Raw genomic sequence first — 26,986 nt, 5'->3', positions numbered from 1 at the left:
CTGGAAACCTCCCCAATATTTTTCACTGATTGAACAGTTAAACGAATTGCAGAATCTTCACACCACAGAACAGTATGCAGGACTATTGGTAAAGGCAACAACCTGGGCGAGTCTCTAGTTACGCTGAGGGCAAAAGCCAAGTTCAAAAGGTTATTACATACTATATGATTGTGTTTATACAACATTCTTGAAATGACAAAATTATAGAGATGGAGAGAAGATTAGCGGAGGAGCTAATTAAAAGATTAGGGAGTAGCTATAAAAGGGCAGCAGGGGGTATCTTTGTGATGGTGCATTCCGGATCTTGACCATATCAGTGGTTGAGATATTGTCCTGTAGTTGTTATTCAAAATGTTACCATTGAGGAAATCTGGGTAAAGTATACGTGGGATCTCTCTGTATACTTTTTAAAAACTGCATGTGAACCTATAGTTATAGGTTTTAGTTATAGGTTTATCAAAGTAAAAAATTTAATTTAAAAATAATTTAAGGTTGTTGTAACATGCAAAATTAACAATGTGAACCACTTCCTAACACCTCCTTTCTCCAGCTGGGCCCATGGTTTATCCTTCTCTCCAATTATCTTTTAAGGGTAAAAGTTCCAGAGCATGAAGGCATCTAAGATCCTCAGGGAGTGGACATCCTGAGTTGTTCTGATTTCTCCCTAATGAGATCCGGCCCTGTCTTGGGCCCCACACCATCTGTTTCTACTTTCTTTTGTACCAAGACAGATGGGAGAGATCCTGTGCCATGGTAGGTTCTGTAGAGTCACTCTTAGAAGCTTAAAAATTCTGTATTATCTGGGATCAGGGTAATATGTTTGTGTCAGTAACCAAATATCTCCAGAGAGAACACCAGCAGGAAATGTGGGTGGAAGAAAGATCAGAAAATCAGGCCAAGCTGGAGAGCTTCAGAAGCTCTGCCTGAAGCAAAGATACCCTCTCGACATTATAACTCAGCTATCTGGCAACTTGCTCCTTTAAAAATCAACACAGTTAGGCATATTTTAGCCACGAAAGGCTCACCAGCATTTGAGTAACATCATATCCCAAACCGAAATTGACCAAGGAGACTGAGTCTGCCAGGGACCAAGGAATCATGCTGTCGACGTGCACCACTTATAATCTGACCTCTTGACAGGGTTGCCTGGTGGAATGCGTAGCCACCTGACTTACTGGCAGGACATCTGCTGTCAGCAGTGTCTACTTTCTTCTCCATCTCTGGATCGAGGTTTGCTGCCCTAGCCTAAAAAATAAATGGAAATTTTTGTGTGCTGGGCATGGCCAGTTCCGGCATTCTTGAGACCTGATAAGTTATTGAATTGAGGTAAGGCTATGAAAGAATACATTTCCAAAGACTATTGAGATTCTCTCTACAGAACAAAAAGTCTTAACTTAGTTACAAATGTAACAGCTTGTTAGCTCAGTCTCATTTCTGAAAAAGATATCATCATCAGTGTTTATTCCATGGACAAAATTCCTTCCAAAATAAATAGTCTAGCCTTGCATTCCAAGTAGATCTAGTTCAAGATCAGAGTTGCCACTGAGGTTAGGAGGAAGGAGGTCCAGGTCCCAGTCTCCATATCATGCCATGTCAAGGAAGACAGTCACGTATGACAGCCCATATATCAATGCCTCTGCTTCTACCATTCCTGTATTCCATCATTCTCCACAGTCCCCACATGACATTGCCCCCCACCCCCGTCCCATAAGACAGTGCCCCTTCTCAATATCCCCATTTGACATTTCTTTGAGTTGCTTCATCTGCTTGGTGTGACCATTTCTGGTTCTCCTGCTTGTACTTTTTGTGTCTCCCCAGAATGATAAACAAGAGCCCAGAAATGGGATGGTTAGGAAAAATTGTGTTCTGTGGTGGTTATTTGTCATTTGTGGCCTCTTTTTCTTCTTCTCATCCGTCTGGCTAGAGGTTGATCGTAGATTTTATTGTTCTCAAAGAACCAGCTTTGATGTCATTGACTTTCTCTCTTTGTTCAAGGCACTGATTTCTGCCTTGATCTTTATTATTTCCTTTCTTCTGATTATATTAGGCTTAATTTGTTCTTTTTATAGTTCGTAGGTAGAAGCTGAGGTTGTTGATTTGAGACCTTTCTTCATTTCTAATGTAGGCCTTTAGTGCTATAATTTTCTCTTAGAATACTGCTTTAGTGGCACCCCACCTATTTTGATATAGTATATTTTCATTTTTAATTCAGTTCAAGATACCTTCTCTTTTCCCTTTTGATTTCTTCTTTGATCCATGGGTCATTTAGAAACACGTCTTTTAGTTTTCATGTATTTGGGAATTTTCCATATGTCCTCATGTAACTACTGATTGCTAATTTTATTCTGTTGTGGTCAGAGAACACACTGGATGGCCTGAATCCTCGAAAGTTACTGGGACTTGAGTTATTCCCACAATGTGGTGTAAGTTGGTGAAGGGCGCAGAGTCTGTCGCCGTCTGGGTCAGGGTGGCTGATGGTGTCGTCCAGCCTCCTGCACCAGCTCATCTGCCTGCCTGTCCTCTCACTCCCCGGCAGGGGTGGAAGTCACCCTCTGAGACTGTGGTGCTGTCTGCTTCTCCTCACAGTTTCATCTGTTTTTGTGTCACTGTATCCTTATCTTCGTTCCCTGTAAAGTGTCTTTTCTCTCTAGGTGCTTTTAAGATTTTTCTCTCTATTTCTGGTTTTGGGCAATTTGATTTTTTTTGGTGTGGTTTTCTTCATGTCTATGACGCTCAGCTTTTGCTTGGATCTGGGAGTTAGAGTTTTCATGAAGATTGGGAAATTTGGGGACGTTATTTCTTCAAGTATTTTTCCTGACCTACCCCCTTCACTCTCATTGGTGTCACTACCTGTCAGACACTTGAAATTGTCCTACACCTCACTGGTATTCTTGTCATTTAAAACAATCTTTTTTTTTTTCTCTTTGTGTTTCATTTTGAATATTTTGAATGTCTATATACTCAAGTTGACTAATTCTTTCTTTTGCAGTGTCTAATCTTCCCTGAGTCCCAGCCAGCATATGTGTGTGTGTGTGTGTGTGTGTGTATATATATCAATCTCACACATTATAGTTTTCATTTCTAGAAGTTCAATTCACTGGTTTTTAAAAAAACATATCTTCCCTATCTCTACTTAAATAACTCTTTTAGTGTCTATACCTGCTAACTCTAACATGTGTGTCTGTTCTGCATCTATTTCCCCAGACCTCCAGAGTTTCCTGTCATGCACTCTCCAATCTGTATTCTGATATCTACTCAAAGGGGACCCTTGCATATCTGGAGCTTTCTCTCTGGCCCTCTCTCCTGCTAACTCCAGCTTCCTGAACCCCTAGACCCTCATCTCCATCTTCTAGCTCAAGGAATCTGCTGGGCCTGCCTGGTTCCCCCTTTCCTGTGCTGCAGCCTGGAAACCCTCACACAGTGTGACTGGAGCCATCACGGGGCTCATCTTGCTTATTTACTGCCTCTCAGCAATTACTGGCCTTTGTCACTGATGTCCAGTGTCTTAATAACCATTGTTTCATGTATTTTTTTCTGTAGTTTTTTTTTAGCTGTTTCAGGCAGGAGGGTAAATCCAGTCTTGATCACTCTGTCTTATCTGGAAGCAGTTTATTAAGCAGTTAGGAGCCGACCATTCCACCCCCAGGTGATTACCCAGGATAAATGAAAGCATGTGCCCTTATAAAGAGCTGCACACCAATGTTCATTATAGCTTCATCTGTAATAGCTCCCAGCTGCAAGCAACACGAATTCCATCAACCGGTGAATGGATAAACAAACTGTGGCACATCCATACATACACATCCTCAGCAATAAAAAAGGAATGAACTATTGATGCATGCTACAGCATGGAAGGATCCCACCATACTTAGGCTGAGTGAAAGCAGCCAGACAGAAATGGAGTGTTGACTGAATGATTCCATTCATACAGAATTCTAGGAAATGCAAACTAATGGGTAGTGACAGAAACCAGATCCATGGCTGCCTGGGCTGGAGGTGGGGCTGCTGGAAGGAGGGGCCACAAGGAGACACAAAGGAACACTTGGGGGTGATGGCTGTGTTACTATCTTGATTGTGGTGGTGGTTTTACAGGTGTGTATATACCAAGTAGTATACTGTAAACAGCTGCAGTTTGTTTGTTGAATATACTTCAATAAAGCTGTTTAAGAAATAGTGATCCTGGGCTTCCCTGGTGGCGCAGTGGTTGAGCGTCTGCTTGCCAATGCAGGGGACACGGGTTCGAGCCCTGGTCTGGGAAGATCCCACATGCCGCGGAGCAACTGGGCCCGTGAGCCACAACTACTGAGCCTGCGCGTCTGGAGTCTGTGCTCCGCAACAAGAGAGGCCGCGATAGTGAGAGGCCCGCGCACCGCGATGAAGAGTGGCCCCCGCTCGCCACAACTAGAGAAAGCCCTCGCGCAGAAACGAAGACCCAACACAGCCAAAAATAAATAAATTAATTAATTAATTTAAAAAAAAAAAGAAAAGAAGGGAGTAACTTAAAAAAAAAAAAAAGATGTATGGTTTGCAAATATTGTCTCCCATTCAAAAAAAAAAAAAAAAGAAATAGTGATCCTGAGCAAGCTTGGTGGTGTCATTCCTACTTCCAGCCCAGAGACACATGTCTGTGCCTAAGGAAGAAAAAAGGCCGTAAGTCAAAACTAGAAGAACAGTGTGAAAGGTGGTGGGTACGCAGCTGCCCTGCAGTCCTTGTCGTGCTCTCGGACCGTGGCAGTGGCAGAGGGCAGCAGCAGAGGTCTCTGTGCCTGGGCGGACATCAGCAGAGCAAAGTATTGCTTACCTGTCCTACTATATCCTTAGGGAAAAAACCTAAATAAACAACTTGCAAGATCGGATAGAATGCATTTGGTAAATAAAACTTTGCTAACTGTTGCTGAATGGCCCTCCAGAAAGATTTTTCCAATTTATTTTCCCACCAGCAATGAGAGAGTTTCCCTCTCTTTTCAATGGTGATCCATACTGGGGATTATCTTTCTTCTTCATCTTGTTCAGTCTTAATAACTACTAGCTCATTGCTGGAATTCACATTCCTTTGATAATTAGTGAAGTTTAACTTATTTTTTATTTTTGCTGACCACTTTTTTTTTTTTTTTTTTAGTATATTGCTTGTTCATGTATTTGCAATATTTACCTTTTGGTCTGATTTTAAGAGATCTTTATTTAGTAAGTGTATTAGCCTGCTAGGGCTGCTATCACAAAGTACCACAGATAGGGTGCCTTAAATGACAGAAGTTTATTTTCTCACAGTGCTGGAGGCTGGAAGTCTGAGATCAAGGTGTCAGTGGGGTTAGTTTCTCCTGAGGCCTCCTTGGCGTGTAGACGGCTGTCTTCTTCCCATGTCCTCACATCATCTATCATCTGTGTGTGTCTGAGTCCTAATCTCCTCTTCATGTAAGGAAACCAGTCAGACTGGGTTAGGGCCCCACCCGTATGACCTCATTCTACCCTAATCCCCAACATACGAATCATGAGCCCATGTCTGTCAGAATTTTAAGTATTCTATCTAGTCCATTTTTGCCTTCTAAATTTATTTCTGTTGATAGCTAATACTAAGAAACTATATTTTTTATTGCTTGCCACATGCCAGGCACTAAGTTCTTTATAAATATTAACTAGTTAATCATCACACAGCCCTGTGAAGTAGGTTTTATTATTAACTTGTCCTGGATCACACAGCTATGAGGTGGTGAAGCTAATATGTTAACTTGGGCGATGTTTAACCACTATGCAATCCTACCTCCCAGGGGAGAACCTTAGATGCACAGAAGTCTCAAACTTAAATGTGCTTATGTACATGCTGTTTTTGCTTCACTTTTGGGGTTGTGCTTTACAGAGGCTTTTCATCCCGAGAGCATGACAATGATTTGTTTTTCCTCTGCTATTTTATATCAGATTGATTTGGAATTTGTTTCGGTCCAAGAATATTTTTTTTTTTTTTCGTTTTAGTCATCAGGCATTGAGGACTTACGATGGCCTGGTGCTGTGCTAGGGTGCTTACAAACACTAATGTACTTAAGCTACACAACAGCCAATTTTAGCAGACCTCCTGGTTTTACACGTGAGAAAAGACAAGGTTCCAGGAAGCTGTTAATTATTCCAGTTCACACAACAAGTAAATGGGAAACTGGGGTTACAAATCAAGGCTTATCTGTCATCAGACGGTTACTCAAAATCACCATTCTGACAGTTGAGATGGGGGTAGGATTCCAACTCTGCAGGTTTCCCAAATGCTTCATTTGCCAGTTGCCCTAAAGCTATGTATTGTTATATTTGTTTATTAGTTTTACTGAATCGGCTTGAGTATCAAAAGACTAAATTTTATTTCGTGGAATTTCTAGTCTATCCAGTCTGTTCCTGCAAGTTATCACATAAATATAATACATGCAATTGAATGGACCAGGATAGAATTCTGATATTTAAAGCAGGTTTTTAAAATAAAGTCTTCATTTTGTAAAGTTAAAAATTGAATCTTGCAAAATTAATAACGCTCATTTTCTTGACTTAATAATTCCGTATAAAATGGTTATTCAAACTAAATCCTTGAAGTCAGCCGGGCTGCTGTTTTGAATCCATTTAAAAACCTATATGCTCAGATCAGAATTTGCTAAGGAGATTACTGAATTTGGAGTGCATGCTCATATTTTTGGATTGAAAATAGTTTCAAAATGCTGGGTTTAGAGTGCATTAAAAAAAAGGTGGCAGCAGATGGATGGTAGGGACATGCCTCTGGCGCCCAGGGAAACACATTCCATGCTGTGGGTCTGGAGAGACCGGGCTGCAGACTGGGGGAGGCTGGAGTCAGGCAGAGCTGGGAGACCTTCAGCGTCGTCCCTTATTACGCAGAACCCTGGGCAAGGCGCACGATCGCCTTACAGCACAGTTACCGTATGGGCAAAATGGGAGTGAAGTGAAACCTGCCTCAAAGAAGTTTATGAGAATCCACAATAATGCATGTAAATAAAGCACATAGCACAGTGCCTGACGGCAAATGGCAACTCTGCTGTGATTGAAACTCGTATGTTATTCTCTGTGTGCATTTACGTGTTTGAGAATTGGAGGTCTCCTCCGACAGTAAAATTCATGACTGATAGGCTAATTTACTTGGGATGTTGCCCCATGTTTACACGTATGAATAATGAGAGGGTGTCCAGATGTGGCAGACCCCTGCATAGCCATGACGCCTGGCGTGTGGTAGGTGAAAAGAGGTGTCCCAGTCACCGAACACTCCTCCCTTCCCCCAGTGAAGTCTCAAGACTCCGTGAAATATATCCCCGTCGAATGATGTTTTGTTTCATTCCATGGGCTGTGGGTTGACAGACTTTTTTCACTGATTCATTCATTCCAGAACTATTTGTTGAGCACCCACTGTTTGCGAATATCTGTGAAGGACACAAGGATGAGAAGACACGTGTGACCCCTTTTCAAGGACACCTATTCCAGCAGGGAAAGCAAGAAGCCAACAGACAACTTGAGGATGAGGCAGGGCAGGCCCAGCGCCAGGACAGGCAAGATGCACAGACTGTCACCTTGGCCATGATGTGTGTGGCACAGGTTAGTACAGGTAAGCGTGCACTGGGGCTGCACTGCTGGCTCTTCCTTGCCAATCTGCGTGGCAGGGAAGAGGGGGTTGACGTATGCTTTGGGATCGGGGTGGTCTTAAAATTGAAGTATGTGAAAGAATGCTCCACTTTGACTTCTGGGTACCTAAGCCCACAATGGTGTGATAATGGAAAAGATGCCAGTGCCATGCATGGAAGCTTTTTCTTGACAAGGCCCCTGCTAGGCACTTTCTGTGAGTACAATAGTCTCTTATTGCTGCTGTAACAAGTTACAGCAAACTAAGTGGCTTAAAATGACAAATTCATTATCTCACAGTTCTGGAGGCCAGAAGTCTGAAAGGAGTCTCAATCCGCAAAAATCAAAGTGTCATCGGCAGAGCCGCTGGGCAAGTGGACGTGGGAGAAGGATCTGTTTGGGAAAATTAATTGGGAACCAATCACTGGGGAAGGTGTAAAAGGAACTTCCCAACACAACCTTGAGAAACAGAGGTATTATTGCACTAACGTGCTACACCTATACCCCAACTAGTCATGGTGGTGTTTAGTGATGGTTGTGAATAATTGGTTGAGCTGGCAGTTTTAGAACTTCGGAATATCACACATTTTTGGCAGGTAGCGTTGCATAGGGGTGGAAGGTGCAGAGCCTGTGGGGTCAGAGGCCAAGGTCAGGGCCCTTCCTCCACATTGTGTCAATTTTGAGCAACTCCCAATTTCCAGGAGATGTGGTTTCCTCGTTTATAAAATGTGGACACCTCTCTTACCTCCCCTGCTGGCAGAGGAAGATGAATTCATTGTTTTTATTGAGTTTCTGGCTCACAGTTGGCCCTAGAAAAGTGTGAGTTAATCTGCAACTTTTCTGCAGGACAAACACAATGAAAATATTCCCCCAGGGTGTTGGAGAAGGACTACATGACCTCCTTGGTACAAAAGTGATCTGATGCCAATGAAATTCTGCATACGCAACTGTTTGGATTTTCCAGAAAGCTGTCAAGGTCCCAAGACTCCTTGCTGTGAGAGCCAGCTGGGAGGGGAGGGGAGTGGCCTCAGAGCCAGATGCATAGACCCTCTGAAATTCACTCTGTCCCCTGGCCCCTCTGAAAGTGCTATTCCCACAGGCATTTCCCTAATTCTCTGAGAAACAGTGTTGTTTCCTCAAAAGGGCCTTTCATTTCATCCCATCCTGAATATCTAATTATTTTCTTGCTGAACTCCCAGCTGGCGGCGGGGGGCCCCCGCCGGGGTGCTGCTCGGCAAGGCTGATTGGGTTCTCTCACCTCCAGTCTTAACATGCATTCTGAGAGCCATTGTCCCTTAACCTGGGGTCCCGCTCCCATGTCACAGGCTGGGAACCTCACAGTAGCATCAGCACTTGGCTGGAAGGGAATAAGGAAACGTGGCATTTTCTGTGAATCTGACGGTATAGTCACATGTGAGAAAACTGGAAAAACAGCTTACAGGTTTAATTTTTGTTTTTATTAAAACACTTTTAAGTGAAGTAAGTCAGACAGAGAAAGACAAATACTGTATGATTACACTTATGTGTGGAATCTTTAAAAAAAAATTACAGAGAACAGATTGGTGGTTGCCAGAGACAGGGAGTCGGGGGGGCGGGGGTAGTCAAAATGGTCAAAAGCTACAAACTTCCAGTTATTAAATATGTCAGTCATGGGAATATAATGTGTGACATAGTGACTGTCATTAATAGAGATGTATATTTGAAAGTTGCTAAGAGAATAGATCTTAAAAATTCTCATCATCAGAAAAAAAATTGTGTCTATGTGACGTGATGGATGCTGAATAGACTTATTGTGGTGATCATTTTGCAATATATACAAATATCAGATTATTATGCGTACACCTGAAACTAATATAATGTTATATGTTGATTATATCTCAATGAATTAACTTCAATCATAGAAAAAAAATTTAACCCTTAATATCACCAAGGGGAGTGAGTTCTGTTTTTTTGGTTTTTTTTTTAAATTTTATAGCTACTTTTTTTTTTTTTTTTAAATTTATTTATTTTTGGCTGTGCTGGGTCTTCGGTTCGTGCGAGGGCTTTCTCTAGTTGCGGCAAGTGGGGGCCACTCTTCATCGCGGTGCGGGGACCGCTCTTCATCGCGGTGTGCGGGCCTTTCACTATCGCGGCCCCTCCCGTTGCGGGGCACAGGCTCCAGACGCGCAGGCTCAGCAGTTGTGGCTCACGGGCCCAGCTGCTCCGCGGCATGTGGGATCTTCCCAGACCAGGGCTCGAACCCGTGTCCCCTGCATTAGCAGGCAGATTCTCAACCACTGCGCCACCAGGGAAGCCCGTGAGTTCTGTTTTTCTGTTTCTCTTTTTTTTTTTTAGAGAGGGGTTGTTGTTTATTTTATTTATTTATTTATTTATTTATTTATGGCTGTGTTGGGTCTTCGCCTCTGTGCGAGGGCTTTCTCCAGTTGTGGCAAGCGGGGGCCACTCTTCATCGCGGCACGCAGGCCTCTCACTGTCGCGGCCTCTCTTGTTGCGGAGCACAGGCTCCAGACGCGCAGGCTCAGCAATTGTGGCTCACGGGCCCCGCTGCTCCGCGGCATGTGGGATCCCCCCAGACCAGGGCTCGAACCCGTGTCCCCTGCATTGGCAGGTGGACTCTCAACCACTGCGCCACCAGGGAAGCCCCTGTTTCTCTTTATACTTGCCTCTCTCCATAAAAAGAAATGTTGAGATGATGTATAAAGAAAACTGTCAGCACTACAGTGTAATTAAGGAACAAGATGAGGAAATAGAAGTCATAGAGGAGAAAGCAAACGACAACCAGGAGGAAAATAAATCGCTGAAATCCAGCTGCTGGTGGCCATGATCAAAAGGTACCCCTGCTGGAAAGTCCTTCAGCAGGAAACACTCTTCCAGCACTGACTTGAAACAAGCTCCCTGGGTGGAACCTTGTGGAAGTGGCTGTGAGGACACGTGGGGCATCACTCTTGACTTGCCTTGTCAACTGCAGTTGACAACGGGCAGCCATGTGCTTTACTGGCTTCAATGCCTGCATGGCTTCCTGGGATGCCCCTCGATGAAGGACAGGGCCTAATGTTGGCAAACGTTCAGGGTAAATGATCTTGCTCTTCTATTCAAAATGGCACGAGGCATGTGGTCCTTGGGTGCATCCGCCTCTGTGCCGGACCCAAGGCGCTGACAGACAGACACGAGCCAAGTAAACCAAATAGGCAGGACCAGCCAGGGTTCTGAAGGGCAGAAGAAGAACGGGCATGCTGAGCATCTAGTCCTGCAGCAGGCCAGCTCCTGCAGGACGCTGGACACACGCAAACCGAGAGACAGAGCCTGGAGCCCCATAGCTCCAGCCCCTGTGTGTAAGGAGGCGGAATGTAGCAGTGCGTTCCCACGGGCCTAGGGAGGACAGGGGCTGCACCGTCGGGATCCACGGCTAGCGAAGAGGCCGAGTCTGAGGTCCCTGCAGTGACCCTGAGGGTAGCACCCCCAAAGCAGCAAGAGAAGAACTGGTTCTGCCTTGCCTGGGAGAGCAGGTGGGGAACCCCAAAACCACCAGACAAAGAGAGGTAGGTAAGAGAAAGAAAGAATAAAATGAAACAAAATATCAAAACGGAAACTTCCCACTCAAAATGAGATGATATTAAAAATTCAAAGCACCTGAAGCTATCTGAAGCTAAAGAAAGACAATAAAATCAACACTCAATACAAAAACTCCTATATGTAAATATAAAACAGTTTTTTAAAAGATAAGGAATTATGAAATAGAACTGTCATTCATAAACCAAAGACAAATGATTAAAAAATTAGAAATTTAAGAAATCAAAAGTATAGCACTGACATTACAAGAAAAAAGGAAAGAAAAAAGATAAACTCTAGACTAGATACAGTTGAAGGCAAAATGGTGAATCAAATGCTATCATTTCTCCAGGATCTAGCAGAGAGCAAAGAGATGAAAACATATCAACAAAAGGTCCCCAGATTGTGGGTTTCCAAAAAAAGGGAAGGGAGAGAATGGAAGCAAATCTACCTTGAAGATAAAATAACTGAGAAATTTTAGGCACTGAAGAAATACATAAGTCCTCAGATCAGAAATGCTCAAAGCATCAAGCAGCCTGAATGACAGGGAGTCCACACCATGACACCTGGTACAGAAGCTTCATGTGTCATGGGTAAAGAGAAATGCTAAAAGCTACCAGAAAATTGAGAAAAGACAACATACAACAGATGTCAGCCAGATGACAGAAGACTTCTCATCAGGAAAAACAGAGGCCAGAGGCACTGGAGTGATATTTTCAAAGGGAAAATATTGATTACCTAGAATCCTATGCCATGTAAGCTAGCATCTAGGATGCAGCCAAGAGGAAGACATTTCAGACATATGAAAGCTACTCCAGTCTCCTACCCATAGACACTCACTAAGGGAATCATGAAAAGTTGTAGATCAGTGAGAAGAAAAGTGAACCCAGACAGAAGTCATGGTATACAAGACCAAGGGTGAGGTTGGAACTCGATATATTATGTTAAAAATGAAACTGCTTATTGATTATACATATACAGGTACATGTTAATTATTGATTATACATATATAATGTATGTATACGTTAACAATTTTTGTTAAAAAGATAAATTAAATATGTAAACAAAAATTACATGGGGTGGGTGATGTTCAACAGGTATTTACAAGATGCTGTGTTCTTTTAGGTGCAGAGGGAGGAAATGTAATGTTGAATGACAGTTAAAGTATATGTATGTTAAACTATATGTAAAAATATATATGTATACTGTATTATGAATTAAGGATATATCATATAAAGAGATATATGTTGCAAATATATTATATTATATATTAAGTAAGGATAACTATCAACAGACTGTGTGTGTGTTTAGAAACCATTAAAATAGGGGAAAGAATATACAAAATATTTACAGTAGAACAGAGGCACAAAGGAAGTTTTTAAAAGAAAAGCATAGAAAAAATGATAAAGTAAAAGCAAAAGATAAGATTGGTGTAAATAGGTCAAATATGTCACCTATAATAAGAAATATGATGAATAAACCTACTAATAGGCAGAAACTATCATACTGAATTTTTAAATAACAAAAATCATCTAAGTGTTGTATATGAAAGACATCTAGGGCTCCCCTGGTAGTGCAGTGGTTAAGAATCCACCTGCCAATGCAGGGGACACGGGTTCAAGCTCTGGTCCAGGAAGATCCCACATGCCATGGAGCAACTAAGCCTGTGCGCCACAAGTACTGAGCCCACGCACCACAACTACTGAAGCCCGTGTGCCTAGAGCCCATGCTCTGCAACAAGAGAAGCCACCGCAATGAGAAGCCCGCACACCGCAACGGAGAGTAGCCCCCGCTCACCACAACTAGAGAAAGCCCAGGCGAAGCAACGAAGACCCAATGCAGCCAAAAATAAATAAATAAAGTAATTAAAAATAAAAATAATAATTCTTTAAAAAAATATCTAAACAACATAGAAATGTTGAAAATAACAGTTAAAATATACAAATATTAACCAAAAGAAAGCAATATTAATATGAAAAATAGAATTTGAGGCTAAAAGTATTAAAAGGGATAAATTTAAAGGAATGATCAATAATGAAGGTATAATAATCATGAACTTACTTGTACCCAACAACATTGTCTTGAATTATATGAAGGAAAAATGTACAGAATTACAAGGATATAATGACAACTTTACCTCCATCTGAAAAAGAAGGATCAAGTACACAAACTAGCAGTAAAAGTAGAAAAGATTTTGATAAACATTAATCTTGTTTTGATAGTTCTTTATGAAACCCTATACTCAACAAAAAGGAACTATACATTATATTTGAGGTCACATAAGTTCTTTACAAAAATTCATTGTGCAATATGCCACAAAAGAAATCTCAACATATTTTTTAAAAATTAGTATTTTCTGGAACTCATTCTCTGACCACAATGGAACCATTTAGTTAGAGCAAAAAATAGAGATAGATTACTTGAAAACAGCCATAATAATGAAACTTAAAATAACTGAAATAACTCGACTTAAAGAGAAAACCACAATGCAAATTAACTTGTATGATGCATCTCAATCAGAATTTAGAAGAAAATTTATATTTTAAATATATTCATTACAAAGCAGGGAGGTTTAAAAATAAATAATTTTAATGTCCAGCAGAAGAAACTACAGAAAGGTAAATAGAATAAACACAAAGAATGTAGAAAGAAAAAATTAAAAAAAGATAAGCACAGATGTAAATAAAATAGAAAACAAAAAAATAGACTCAATAGAATCAAAAGATTGTTTTTTGAAAAGAATGCTAAAAGTAGACAAATCTCTAGCAGAATTGTTATAGAAATAATAAGAAAAATCACAAATGAATAATAAGAATATAAAAAGATATAAATCAAGACACCATACAGATTAAAAATTAGTAAATTAATACTATGAACAACTTTCTCCTAATACATTTGGAAACTTAAATGAGTTAGACATTTTCTAGAAAAATATGATCAATTTGACTAAGAAAAAGAGGAAATCTAAATCATAAACTTTAAAGAAGTAGAAGTAGAAATCTAATGATACTCAAAAAATCTAGGGCATTTTCACAAGCAAATTTTAGGAAACATTCAGGAAATGGATATCCTTATATCATACAAATTGTTCCAGAGAATTCAAAAAGAGTGAAACCTTAGCAACTTGTTCTATAACATTAGTATAATATGGATTTTTTTAACTGGCTAAGGGCATTATAGGAAATGAAAATTTTAGATAAATCATTAATGAACATCATTTCAAAAATCTTAAAATACTAAAAAGTCAAATTTAGCAGTGTATAAAAATAATACTTTATGGCAAGCAGTGTTTATTCTGAAGATGGAAAGGGGCTTAACATCAGAAAATATAGTCTTGTCTTTTTTTTGGTGTTATTTTTGGAAGTGTGTTACTTTTTTTTTTTAAATTAATTAATTAATTTATTTATTTATGGCTGTGTTGGGTCTTCGTTTCTGTGCGAGGGCTTTCTCTAGTTGTGGCAAGCGGGGGCCACTCTTCATCGCGGTGCGCGGGCCTCTTACTATCGCGGCCTCTCTTGTTGCGGAGCACAGGCTACAGACGCGCAGGCTCAGTAGCTGTGGCTCACAGGCCTAGTTGCTCCGCGGCATGTGGGATCTTCCCAGACCAGGGCTCGAACCCGTGTCCCCTGCATTGGCAGGCAGATTCTCAACCACTGCGCCACCAGGGAAGCCCCAGAAAATATATTAGTGTTATCCACCACATTACAGATTAAAGAAGAAAAAGTAATCCATAAAATTTTACACTATTTCATCATAAAACCTGTGCAAGCTAGTAATAAGAGAACTTAGGTGGCCCTTCCAAACCTATAGCAAGCATCATACCTAATAGTATAATACTAGAAGCATACCTATTAAAATACAGTAGAGAAATGCAAATCAAAACTACAATGAGATATCATCTCACACCAGTCAGAATGGCCATCATCAAACAGTCTAAAGCAATAAGTGCTGGAGAGGGTGTGGAGAAAAGGGAACCCTCTTTCACTGTTGGTGGGAATGTAAACTGATACAGCCACTATGGAGAACAGTATGGAAGTTCCTTAAAAAACTAAAAATAGAACTACCATATGACCCAACAATCCCACTACTGGGCATATGCCCTGAGAAAACCATAATTCAAAAAGAGTCATGTACCACAGTGTTTATTGCAGCTCTATTTACAATATCCAGGACATGGAAGAAACCTAAGTGTCCATCGACAGATGAATGGATAAAGAAGATGTGGCACATATATAAAATGGAATATTACTCAGCCATAAAAAGAAACGAAATTGAGTTATTTGTAGTGAGGTGGATGGACCTAGAGTCTGTCGTCTGTCATACAGAGTGAAGTAAGTCAGAAAGAGAAAAAACAAATACCGTATGCTAACACATATATATGGAATCTAAAAAAAAAAAAAAGTCATGAAGAACCTAGGGGCAGGACAGGAATAAAGATGCAGACCTACTAGAGAATGGACTTGAGGACATGGGGAGGGGGAAGGGTAAGCTGGGACAGAGTGATAGAATGGCATGGACATATATACACTACCAAATGTAAAACTGATAGCTAATGGGAAGCAGCTGCATAGCACAGGGAGATCAGCTCAGTGCTTTGTGATCACCTAGAGGGGTGGGATAGGGAGGGTGGGGGGGAGGGAGATGCAAGAGGGAAGAGATGTGGGGATATATGTATATGTATAGCTGATTCACTTTGTTATAAAGCAGAAACTAACACACCATTGTAAAGCAATTATACACTGATAAAGATGTTAAAAAAAAAAAGTTGAAAAAAAAAAGAATAATGTTCCTTTCCCTACTTCTTAAGATTGTTGTCAAATTCAAATGAGTAATATACACGAAAGCATGTTACAAAGTGGAAAATACTGTTAAAGAGGAAAGTTTTTTAATTGCAGTATAGTTAATGTACAATATTATATAAGTTACAGGCATACAATATAGTGATTTATAATTCTGCATGTGCATAGTAGTACATACATATTTGTGTGTGTGCATATATATATACTTATATGCCAAATATAACCAAGATATTCATCAATAATAAATAAATAAATAAATAAATAAATAAAATACTGGACAAGACATGGATGTCTGCTATCACTGCCTCTGTCTTGTGGATAGAAAACCATGCAATAAAATAAAAACATTTAGGAAGGATAAGATTTAGAGAGAAAGAAACAAAGCTGTCCTCATTTTCAGATGACATGATTGTTTACCCCCTTCCAAAATCAAGACAATCAACTGGAAAAATTCTTAAATAGAAGATCAACATTAAAAAATGAATAGTATTCCATTTAATGGGATCCTTATCAAATTACCCATGACATTTTTCACAGAACTAGAACAAATAATCCTAAAAACTATGTGGAAACATAAAAGACCCAGAATTGCCAAAACAATTCCTAGGAAAAAGAACAAAACAGGAGGCATAATCCTCCCAGACTTCAGACAATACTACAAAGCTACAGTAATCAAAACAGTGTGGTATTGGCACAAAAACAGACATATGGATCAATGGAAGAGAATAGAGAGCCCAGAAATAAACCCACACACCTATGGACACTTAGTCTTCCACAAAGGAGGCAAGAATGTACAACGGGAAAAAGACAGTCTCTTCAGCAAGTGATGTTGGAAAAGTTGGACACCCCTATGTAAATCAATAAAGTTAGAGCACCCCCTCACAACCTACACAAAAATAAACTCAAAATGGCTTAAAGGCTTAAATATAAAACACGACATCATAAAACTCCTAGAAGAGAACATAGTCAAAACATTCTCTGACATAAATCGTACCAATGTTTTCTTAGGTCAGTCGCCCAAGGCAATAGAAACAAAAGCAAAAATTAAAAAATGGGACTTAATCAAACTTACAAGCTTTTGCACAGCAAAGGAAACCATAAGCAAAATGAAAAGACAGCCTAAGGACTGGGAGAAAATATTTGCAAATGATGGGACCGATAATGGGCTTAATTTCCAAAATATACAAACAGCTCATACAACTCAATAACAAAAAAACAAACAACCCAATCGAAAAATGGTCAGAAGACCTAAATAGACATTTCTCCAAAGAAGACATATAGATGGCCAATAGGCACATGAAAAGATGCTAAACATCAGTAATTATTAGAGAAATGTAAATCAAAATTACAATGAAGTACCACCTCGCACTGGCCAAAATGGCCATCATTAAAAAGTCTGTAAATAACAAATGCTGGAGAGGGTGTGGAGAAAAGGGAACCCTCTTTCACTGTTGCTGGGAATGTTAGTTGGTGCAGCCATTATGAAAACAATAAGGAGGTTCCTCAAAAACTAAAAATAGAGTTGCCGTATGATCCAGAAATCCCACTCCTGGGCATATACCCAGACAAAACTAAAATTCAAAAAGATACATGTGCCCCAGTATTCATAGCAGCACTATTTACAATAGCCAAGACATGGAAACAACCTAAATGTCCATCAACAGATGAATGGATAAAGAAGATGTGGTATATATATACAATGGAATATTACTCAGTCATAAAAAAGAATGAAATAATGCCATTTGCAGCAACACAGATGGACCTAGAGGTTATCATACTAAGTGAAGTAAGTCAGAAAGAGACAGACAAATACCATATGATAACACTTACATGTGGAATCTAAAATATGACACAAATGAACATATCTATGAAACAGAAACAGACTCACAGACATAGAGAACAGACTTGTGGTTGCCAAGGGGGAGGGGATGAGGGGGAGGGAAGGATTGGGAGTTTGGGATTAGCAGATGCAAACTGGTATATATAGGATGGATAAACAACAAGGTCCTGTTGTATAGCACTGGGAACTATATTCAATATCCTGTAATAAACCATAAAAGAAAAGGATGTGAAAACGAATATGTATGTAAAACTGAGTCACTGCTGTACAGCAGAAATTAACACAACACTGTAAATCAACTATACTCAATAAAATTTTTTTTAAAAGTAAAAAAAAAAAAAGTATGTATTCCTATACATCAATAATTAGAAAACGCAAAAGGAAAGAATCCTATACCCTGTGTGTGTGTAAACCATGAGTGTTCCCAAAAATGAATATAAGAAAATACATACATGCCCTTTAGTTTTAAAAATTACTAAACATTATTGAAAGACATAAAAGAAAACCTGAATAAATGGGGATATTCACCTCATATTAACGTATAAATACAGTGAATTTCCAATCCAAATCCCAATATGAGTCTATGTGGAACTTGACACATTGGTCATAAAATTGGAATGGAAAAACGAAACCCAATAATAGCTAAGGCAATTTTTATAAATAAAATGGAGGGACTTAAATCTCAATTTAGTAAGGCTATTACCAAAAACTGATTTTATTTTTCCCAGTTGGAACCTTTACTCATTTATTCATTCATTCAGTCATCATATGTGTTTAAGGCTCTACTCTGCACCATGCTCTGTTCCTGGCTTTAGAAACAGATGGATGAAGAAGACTAACAAAATGCCTTCCCTCAGGGCACTTACTTCCTAATAGGTGGAGCATGCAATAAACAAATATACTATGCCATTGAGTAGTGGTAAATGTTATGAAGAAAATAAAGTAAGTGGATAGAAAGGATATATTTTAGTGGAGGATGAATAGGGAAGGCAATTTTTGATAAAGTGATATTTGATGAGAAACCTGAACGAGGTTAAAGCAAGCTGTACAGTTATCTGGGGAAAGAGAAATGGCAGGAAAAAGAAGTGGCAAGTGCAAAGGCCCTGAGGTAGGAACAGTCAGTATGTGAGAAATAGCAAGTGTGTCTTTAGCACAGTGAACAAGAGAGAGAGAGACAGAGACAGACAAACAGACACTGAGAGACAGAGAGAGAGGGAGAGAAGGAGGAAATGAGGTGAGGAAAGCAACCAGCAATCAGGTTGCTTGAGGACATGGTGTAATTGTGAATTTTATCCTGAGTGTGAGCAGGGACTAGCACGGTCAGATATGTTTTTAAAGGTGAAACTCTGCTGTTGTGTGGGCAAGAATCTGTGGGGAAGCCAGAGAAGGAGGAGGAGGAGGTCTAATTAGGAAGCCAGAGAGTAATCCAGGCAAAAGGGGGGAGTGGTGTGGTGCTGAGCAGCAGTGGTGGTGGGGATGAGAAATGGCCGGCTGGGGTAGAGCTGCTTAAGGTAGAGCTGTCGGGATTTGCTGATGGATTGGATATCAGGTACAAGAGTCAGGATAGCTCCAAGGCTTTTAGCCCGAACAACTGTTGAGCATGATGGAATGGCTGGCTATTTTACCTGTATGTGGGGAATCCACTAAACTGTGATCAGACAATTGGTTGTCCACATATGAAAGTAAATTAGATTCAACACCTCACACTACACAAAAGATTAAGTTCCCCATGTGTTTAAGACCTAAATGAAAAAAAAAACTTTAATGTTTTTAAAAGAAAAACAGGAAAAATATAGGAGTTTCTTAACATGCAAAAACAAAATTTTAAAAATTAAAAATACATTTTATTATTTAAAACTGTTTTAGGGCTTCCCTGGTGGTGCAGTTGTTAAGAATCTGCCTGCCAGTGCAGGGGACATGGGTTTGAGCCCTGGTCCCGGAAGATCCCACATGCCACGGAGCAACTAAGCCCATGCACCATAACTACTGACCCTGTACTCTAGAGCTTGTGAGCCACAACTACTGAGCCTGCATGCCACAACTACTGAAGCCGGCACGCCTAGAGCCTGTGCTCCCCAACAAGAGAAACCACCGCAGTGAGAAGCCCACACACTGCAACAGAGAGTAGCCCCCACTCGCTGCAACTAGAGAAAACCCGCACAAAGCAGTGAAGACCCAATGCAGCCAAAAATTTAAAAAACAAACAAAAACAAACTGTTTTAACTCCAGCTTTACTGAGGTATAATTTACAAATAAAATTATGTATATTTAAGGTGATGATTTGATATACATATGTATTGTGAAATGATTATCATAATAAAGCTAATTAACACATCCATCACCTTACATAGTTATCATTTGTGTATGTGTGTGTAATGAGAACACAAGATCTACTCTCTTAGCAAATTTCAAGTATACAATATGATATTATTAACTATAGTCACCATGCTGTACATAGAGCCCCAGAAATTACTCATTTTTTAACTAAAAGTTTGTGCCCTTTGACCTATTCACTACAGTCCTGAGCACCTGGTAACTACCATTTTCTCTGTTTTTGTGAGTCAGAATTTTTTAGATTCCACATGTAAATGAGATCATACAACATTTGTCTTTCTGTGTCTGGCTTATTTCATGGCATTGTGTCTCCAGGTTCATCCATGTCATTGCGTCCTCCAGGTTCATCCATGTCATTGCAAATGGCAGAATTTCCATCATTCTTGTAGCTGAATAATATTCTACTGTACGTGTGTGTGTGTGTGTGTGTGTGTGTGATATCACATTTTCTTTATCCATTGACAGAAATTTAGGCTGTTTCCATATCTTGTCTATTGTGAACAATGCTACAATGCACATGAGACTTTGGATATCTCTTTAAGATAGTGACTTCATTTCTTTTGATAAATACCCAAAAGTGAGTTTACTGGATCCCATGGTAGTTCTATTTTTAATTTCTGGTAGTTTTCCATAGTGGTTTCACTGATTTACATTCCCACCAACAGTACACAGGTGTTCCCCTTTCTCCACATCCTTGCCAACATTTGCTATCTCCTATCTTTTTGATAAAAGTCTTTCTAACAGATGTGAGGTGATAGCTCACTGTGGTTTTGATTCACATTTCCCTGATGATGAGTGACGTTGAGTATCTTTTTATATTCCTGTTTACCATTTGTATATTTTCTTTAGAAAAATATCTATTCAGTTCCCTTGCCCATTTTTAATTGTGTTGTTTTTAATTGGGTGTTTTGCTATTGAGCTGTAGGAGTTTCTTATATATTTTAATATTAACCCCTTATCAGATACGTGATTTGCAAATATTTTCTCCCATTCCATAGGTTGCCTTTTCATTTTATTGTTAGTTTCCTTTGCTGTGCAGAAGGTTTTTGGGTTGATATAGTTCCACTTGTTTGTTTTTGCTTTTGTTGTTTGTGTTTTTGGTGTCAAATCCAAAAAAAATCATTGCCAAGACCATTATCAAGGAGCTTTATCCCTATGCTTTCTTCTAGGAGTTTTAAAGTTTCAGGTATTACCTTTAAGTCTTTAACCAATTTCGAGTTAATTTTTGTGAGTGGTGCAAAATAGGGGTCCAATGTCTTTCTTCTGCATGTGGATATCCAGTTTTCCCAACATCATTTATTGAAGAGAATATTCTTTCCCCATTGTATATTCTTGGTGCCCTTGTCAAAGATTTGTTGGTCATCTATGCATGGGTTTATTTCTAGGCTCTCTATTCCATTCCACTGGTATCTGTATTTATGCCAGTGCCATTACTGGCATATAGTTTTGATTACTATAGCTTTGTAATATAGTTTGAAATCAGGAAGTATGATCCCTACAGTTTTGTTGTTTTTTTCTTAAGATTAATTTGGCTGTTTGGAGTCTTTTGTGGTTCCATACAATGGAATGTTAAGATAATTTTTTTTTATTTCTATGAAAACTGCCATTAGAATTTTGATAGGGATTGTATTGAATCTGTAGATCACTTTGGGTAGTACGGACATTTTAACAATATTAATTCTTCCAATACAAGAACATGGGATATCTTTCCATTTATTTGTGTCTTCTTCAATTCCTTTTATCAACGTTTTAATTGTTTTCAGTTACAGCTCTTTCACCTCCTTGGTTAAACTTATTACTGAGTATTTTATTCTTTCTGATGCTATTGTAAATGGATTTTTTTCTTAATTTCTTTTCCATATTTAAAACTTTAAAACTATTCTCTGAAACAAAAATCTATACACCAAGTGAGAAGACAAGATACAGAGTGAGAAGAAATATTATTAATACATATAACTGGCAAAGAATTATATTCAGGATGGACAAAGAACACCTGCAAATCAATCTGAAAAATGAAAATCCACAAAAACAGGCAAAAAGTCATGAAAAGGCAAAGGACAGAGGAAACTGCAAGGTCAATACTGTAAGTGAAAACATGCTCAAAATCAAGGAAACATTAAAACAACCTGCATTATCCTTCTATAACCATCAGCTTAGCATAAATTAAAGTGTCTGACAACACAAGGGTTCAACAGGAGATAAAGAAGCAAGAAAATCCCTAGGTGCTATTGGAGATCGTAAATTCCCACAATCACCGTGAAAAACAATTTGGAGAGAAGCAAACCTACTTTTCACATACGCTGGGTAAGGAGACAAATGGCATGCCTGTTTGTACCTCTGTAAGAGCTGGCACTTGGAAGCTTTGGGAGATGCAGTCCTCCTTGGGTTTCTGGTTCCCCTACATGCCTTGCTGGCTGTGCCCAAACTGCAAAGCCTTGACTGCTCTTTACCCAGCCATCTTCAGGGCTGTATTTGCAGGGAGGAACCTCAAAGGATGAGGGAACTTTTCACTCCAGGACCAAGAGGCAGCTTCTCTACCGCCTGCTCGAAATCTGCAGGATCCCCAAGCTCAGAAGTCCTCTCCTGCAACCCAACCCAACGCAACCTGTACAGCTGTCATCTGGCTCTCCACGTCACCCTATAGGTTTGGGGGCTTGGGGAACCAGCACAAATGTGCCAACACTCTGTCTGCTCCTTTGGCTGTGAATAATGAAGTCTCTCATCTCTGACCCAGGAATCTCATTCCTTCTACCAGCATTCAAGAGATTGCGGCCGCCTTGTTAGCTGGTAAGTGGGGTGGAACACCAGACCCTTCACGGCTCTTGACAGAAGTCACCTAAGTACCCATCATCATGACTGAAGTGTACAATATGCATGAAATGAAATGTTCTACACTAGTTCAATGAAATGAATTGTTATATCTGTCAGTATTATTACTGACAAAACATAAACACTGAGTGAAACATTACGACAAAAACATAAGATTGAGTGAAAAAAGCTCATTACTGAATGATGTATTCAAATAAAATTCAATACTTTGTTATATATTTTTTATGGATACATGCATCCATAGTAATAGTATAGTAACATTCTGGGAACGAAAACATCGATTTAAGGACAGGGAGGTACAGAGGGGCTTCCATGGTCTCTGTGTATTTTATTTCATAGTGAAAACCGACACAAATATGGCAAAATGCTAGAATTTTGTAAGTGGCTGTTCTCTATACTTGACTATATTCTCTATGTTTGGGATGTTCCATGCATTTATAATGCCAGTGGTCATGGCATCAGTGTGTCTCAAACCCACAGCACTTTTTCCTTCAAATATGAATGTTGGTTCTCACAGTTCCAAAAGTCATGTTTCTAAATGTAAATAGATATTTTTGTAGTGGAAACTTCTCTCAAATTAAAACATGTTCCAACTCGGGATCCTTGGAAAAACATCGCTAATTGTCCCGACTTGGAGGAAACCAGAGACACTTCTGCTTAAAAAAATAACACACAAAAAACCAAAAAACTCTATTAAAGTCCCAATGTGAAGGCAGAAAAAGAGACCTTGCTGCTCCCCGTCTGCACCTAATGACTCCATCTCTCTTTCTCCCAGGACTTTGTCCCTGGCCTCCTGCTCTGACCGTCTGAATACGGAAGATGAACTCATGTGGACACAGGCGCTGTGGACACAGGCTTTGATTTGGGAGAAAAGATGAATCATTCTGGCTGGTAACCTGATCTTTGTCCTTCTGCTGGTAAACAGTTGAAAGGCACTCAATCCATCCTCCGCTTTTTAAAACCAGAGCAGAGAATAAAAGGGCCAGAGGGCCCCGGCTTGAAAAGGGGGCCATTCATCACCTTCAGGGGAAGTAGGGTCAGATCTATTCTCTGGTCCTCCCTCCGCCACACCGGCCCAAGAAATATTCACCTTGTTTCGGTTAGTGGGCCAAGGGTCAGAGGTCAACAGGGCTGCTCCAGCGGCCTGTGCAGTCCTGCAAACAGGCCACACAGGGAGATGGTGTTTAAAATCAGAATTCCGCGCACTCTGCGTAAGTTTCCAAAGCACAGGGGTCAACCTGTGAGCACTGGAGGGTCTGTCGGTGCTGCCTCTCGCGACAGAGGACATCCGGCAAGCTCAGATCCGAAAAAGAAAGGACGTGTCCCACATCTGCTCGCCTCACGTGGCCGACTTGCTAATGCCACTGTGGCCGGGGCACAGGGCTCTGCCTCTAGGTGTGAGTGGGCGGCTTGACAGAGCATCAACTCAGAGATGAGAACTGGCGTGAATATCACACGGTGGGCGGGAGGCAGGATGGGTGGCCAAAGCGTGATCAGCACTGAGATCAGATGTGTCTGGTGGCCAGACTGCTCAGAATCAGGCGGCCCGATGGCCCGGGGCTCCCTTCTGCAAGAGGCTGAGAAAGCCGCACCCTGGCAGGTCCAGTCCTGAAGGCCGGGCTGCAAGAGGAAGCGTCCTCAGTGGTTGTGGGGTCCTTGTGACACCTGTGGGCCCAGCCCACCTGCAGACTCGCACCTTGGACCCCAGGAGAGAGACTGGGCTTCACCTTCGCCTGTGATCAGAACCCAGAGCACGGGAGCTGCGACAGGGCAGCAGCCAGGGACGGTGACGTCCACAGAATGAGGTGTGGGAGCTGATCGCTGAAGGAGGCCAGACAAGGAGAGGAAAACCTGGCAAGCGTTTTCTTGGTAACTGATGCTCTAGCTCCCAGAGAAATCTCAGAAGTAAAGCAGGTTCTGGGGGACTTTTGAATGGCCTCCTGCAATAGCATCGGGAAGGAAAGACCTGAGAAATATACACTTGTGCATAAACCTATGTCAGTATTCGTTATTCCTTACGAGGCAACCAAAGGCAAGAAATTCCTGTGCCGAATGGCATCGTCAGTTTTAAGATTCTCAGGATGTATTGCTGTATTGGTTTTCTAGGGCTGCCATAACACATGACCACACAGAACCATTTGTGTGACACTCTGGAGACTGTCAGTCCAAGATCAAGTGTCATCAGAGTGGTTCCTTCTGAGGCCGTGAAGGAGCTGTTCCAGGCTTCTCTTCGGCGTGTAGCCAGCTGTCTTCTCCCTGTGTCTCTTCACGTCCTCCTCCCCATCTTGTGTATCTGTGTCCAGATTTCCCCTTTGTGTAAAGACCACTTGTATTGGATTAGGGGCACATTCTGTTCCAGTATGACCTCATCTCAACTTGATTACATCTTCAAAAACCTTATTTCCAAATAAAGTTACGTTCCGAGGGACTGGGTCTAGGACTTCAACGTATGAATTTTAAGGGGGCACAGTTCAACTCATAACAATTGCCAAATCAATTTTTTAAAAGATTAAGGCAATGAACAATCCCATCAACAATGTATTAGGGTATCATTTCGTTGCAACCTCTCTGGCATTTGGTGCTATCTTAAAAAAAATTTTTTTTTGCTTATTGATGGGTTTTTAAAATTGCTAATTCATTCCTAAGTAAATTGGCCATCTATGCACTAACTGTTTGAGTCCTTTCACAAAATGTAGGAGTATGTCTCCTCTCATACTGACTAGAATTGAAGAAGGCACCAAGAAGATAGGAGGTCAGTAAACAGATGAGCTGGTCCCAGCAGGATTCCTGCGTCCTTGTCCACGTTGATGTAAGCACCCTCCTACAAGTAACCATGAGTGTGGTAGAGATAACATACAAAAGTTAGAATCAGAAGTACAGGATTCAGATCCCAGCTCTGGCACTTTCTATGTCTGGTATTTTTCCAACCTCCTGAGGTCTTTGTTATCTAATAGGCAAAATGGAAATAATATTACCCTCCTCTCTGGCTTTTCGAGGATTAAGTGGGGGTATTACAGTATCACACTGGGTGTGTTGTAGGTTCTTAGTAATGTCTGTAACTGCTGCTCAAGCTGCCAAAGTCACTCTGCAAGGACCAGATTCTGCCCATGGAGTAAACCAGTCACGCATCACTAAGGGAACCAGATGACCAGGAACACCAGGCTATTTATGTGGATTAGCAGGTTTCTGCCTGGAAGAGGACTCTTCCTCTCATTCCTAGCTTCATGTGTCAGAATTGAATCACACCGGGGCATCCACGGACTTAAGATTCAATTACTTGTCATATTGTTATTCAACCATTTCCTCCTTCCCTTGGTAAATTTAATTTTTCCTCATTCCAGTGAAGCTCCTTGGAAAAATCAAATCATCGCTTTGTTTTAATGAGAGTAATCAACTAGTGATGGACAAGGCACAGAAGGGATGCGGGTTTGGAGGGAGGTCCCTAACTAAGCAGGTGATGGTGCCAGGGCTGCTTTACGTTTGTCCTCAGTGAAAGGGCTGAGCTCTGCCCACAGCCCAGATGTACTGTGGTCACCCATGGACACTAGTGGGCCAAGAGGGCGAGCGTGTAAAAGAATACAAATAACTGTGCCGTTTTCTCAAGAACAATACACAGCTTCACTTCAGTCATAACCTTCTATGTGTATGCTCTCTAGAAATTGAGAAAAAAGTTTCTAGAACAATATAGTCTGCAACTAACTTACCCGCACAAAACAGATCATTTCAAATCAGCCCATTTACAGTTTTGAAATGGGGTCTTATTCCTTCCCCATGGTGAAGTCTGGGTTTTCCTCCAACCTCCACTTCTCTGTGGGTGCCACGCCAACAGACATGCTAAGCCCAGGCCATCCTGCAATCTGGTGGAGCCCCGGACGGCAGTGGCCCTGCGAGGTGTGTGCCCTCCTGCCTGCCCAGCTGCCTAACGCCGCAGCCATCTGCACCCCCGGGCCTGGCCCAGCAGCGGATGTTGACTCTGGCTGTTGCCAAGTGTCTGATCCAAGAAAGGAGTTCCTCCCACGCTGATCAGTCCCTCAGGAGG

At 40.8% G+C, this 26,986-nt stretch overlaps 1 protein-coding gene across 11 annotated transcripts in view; it reads left to right on the top strand.

Annotated features, from left to right (window-relative positions):
* Positions 1-26,986, top strand: part of MRPS24 (mitochondrial ribosomal protein S24) — a 175,397-nt gene that overhangs the window by 55,862 nt on the left and 92,549 nt on the right. For 6 of the 11 annotated variants that reach the window (XM_036863572.1, XM_036863569.1, XM_036863574.1 and 3 more), the window contains exon 4: positions 7,367-7,572. In XM_036863572.1, the coding sequence (XP_036719467.1) occupies positions 7,367-7,572 (206 nt within the window). Of the gene's footprint in view, positions 1-7,366; positions 7,583-10,275; positions 10,300-22,873; positions 22,906-23,722; positions 23,839-26,986 lie in introns of those variants that run through there. The other 5 variants (XM_036863571.1, XM_036863578.1, XM_036863575.1 and 2 more) reach the window with 5 other exon arrangements.

This window comes from Balaenoptera musculus, chromosome 9, assembly GCF_009873245.2.
Source record: "Balaenoptera musculus isolate JJ_BM4_2016_0621 chromosome 9, mBalMus1.pri.v3, whole genome shotgun sequence".
NCBI classification, from domain to species: Eukaryota; Metazoa; Chordata; class Mammalia; order Artiodactyla; family Balaenopteridae; genus Balaenoptera; species Balaenoptera musculus.
The sequence above is the reverse complement of the archived record's forward strand: the minus strand, read 5'-3'. Positions and strand labels throughout refer to the sequence as shown.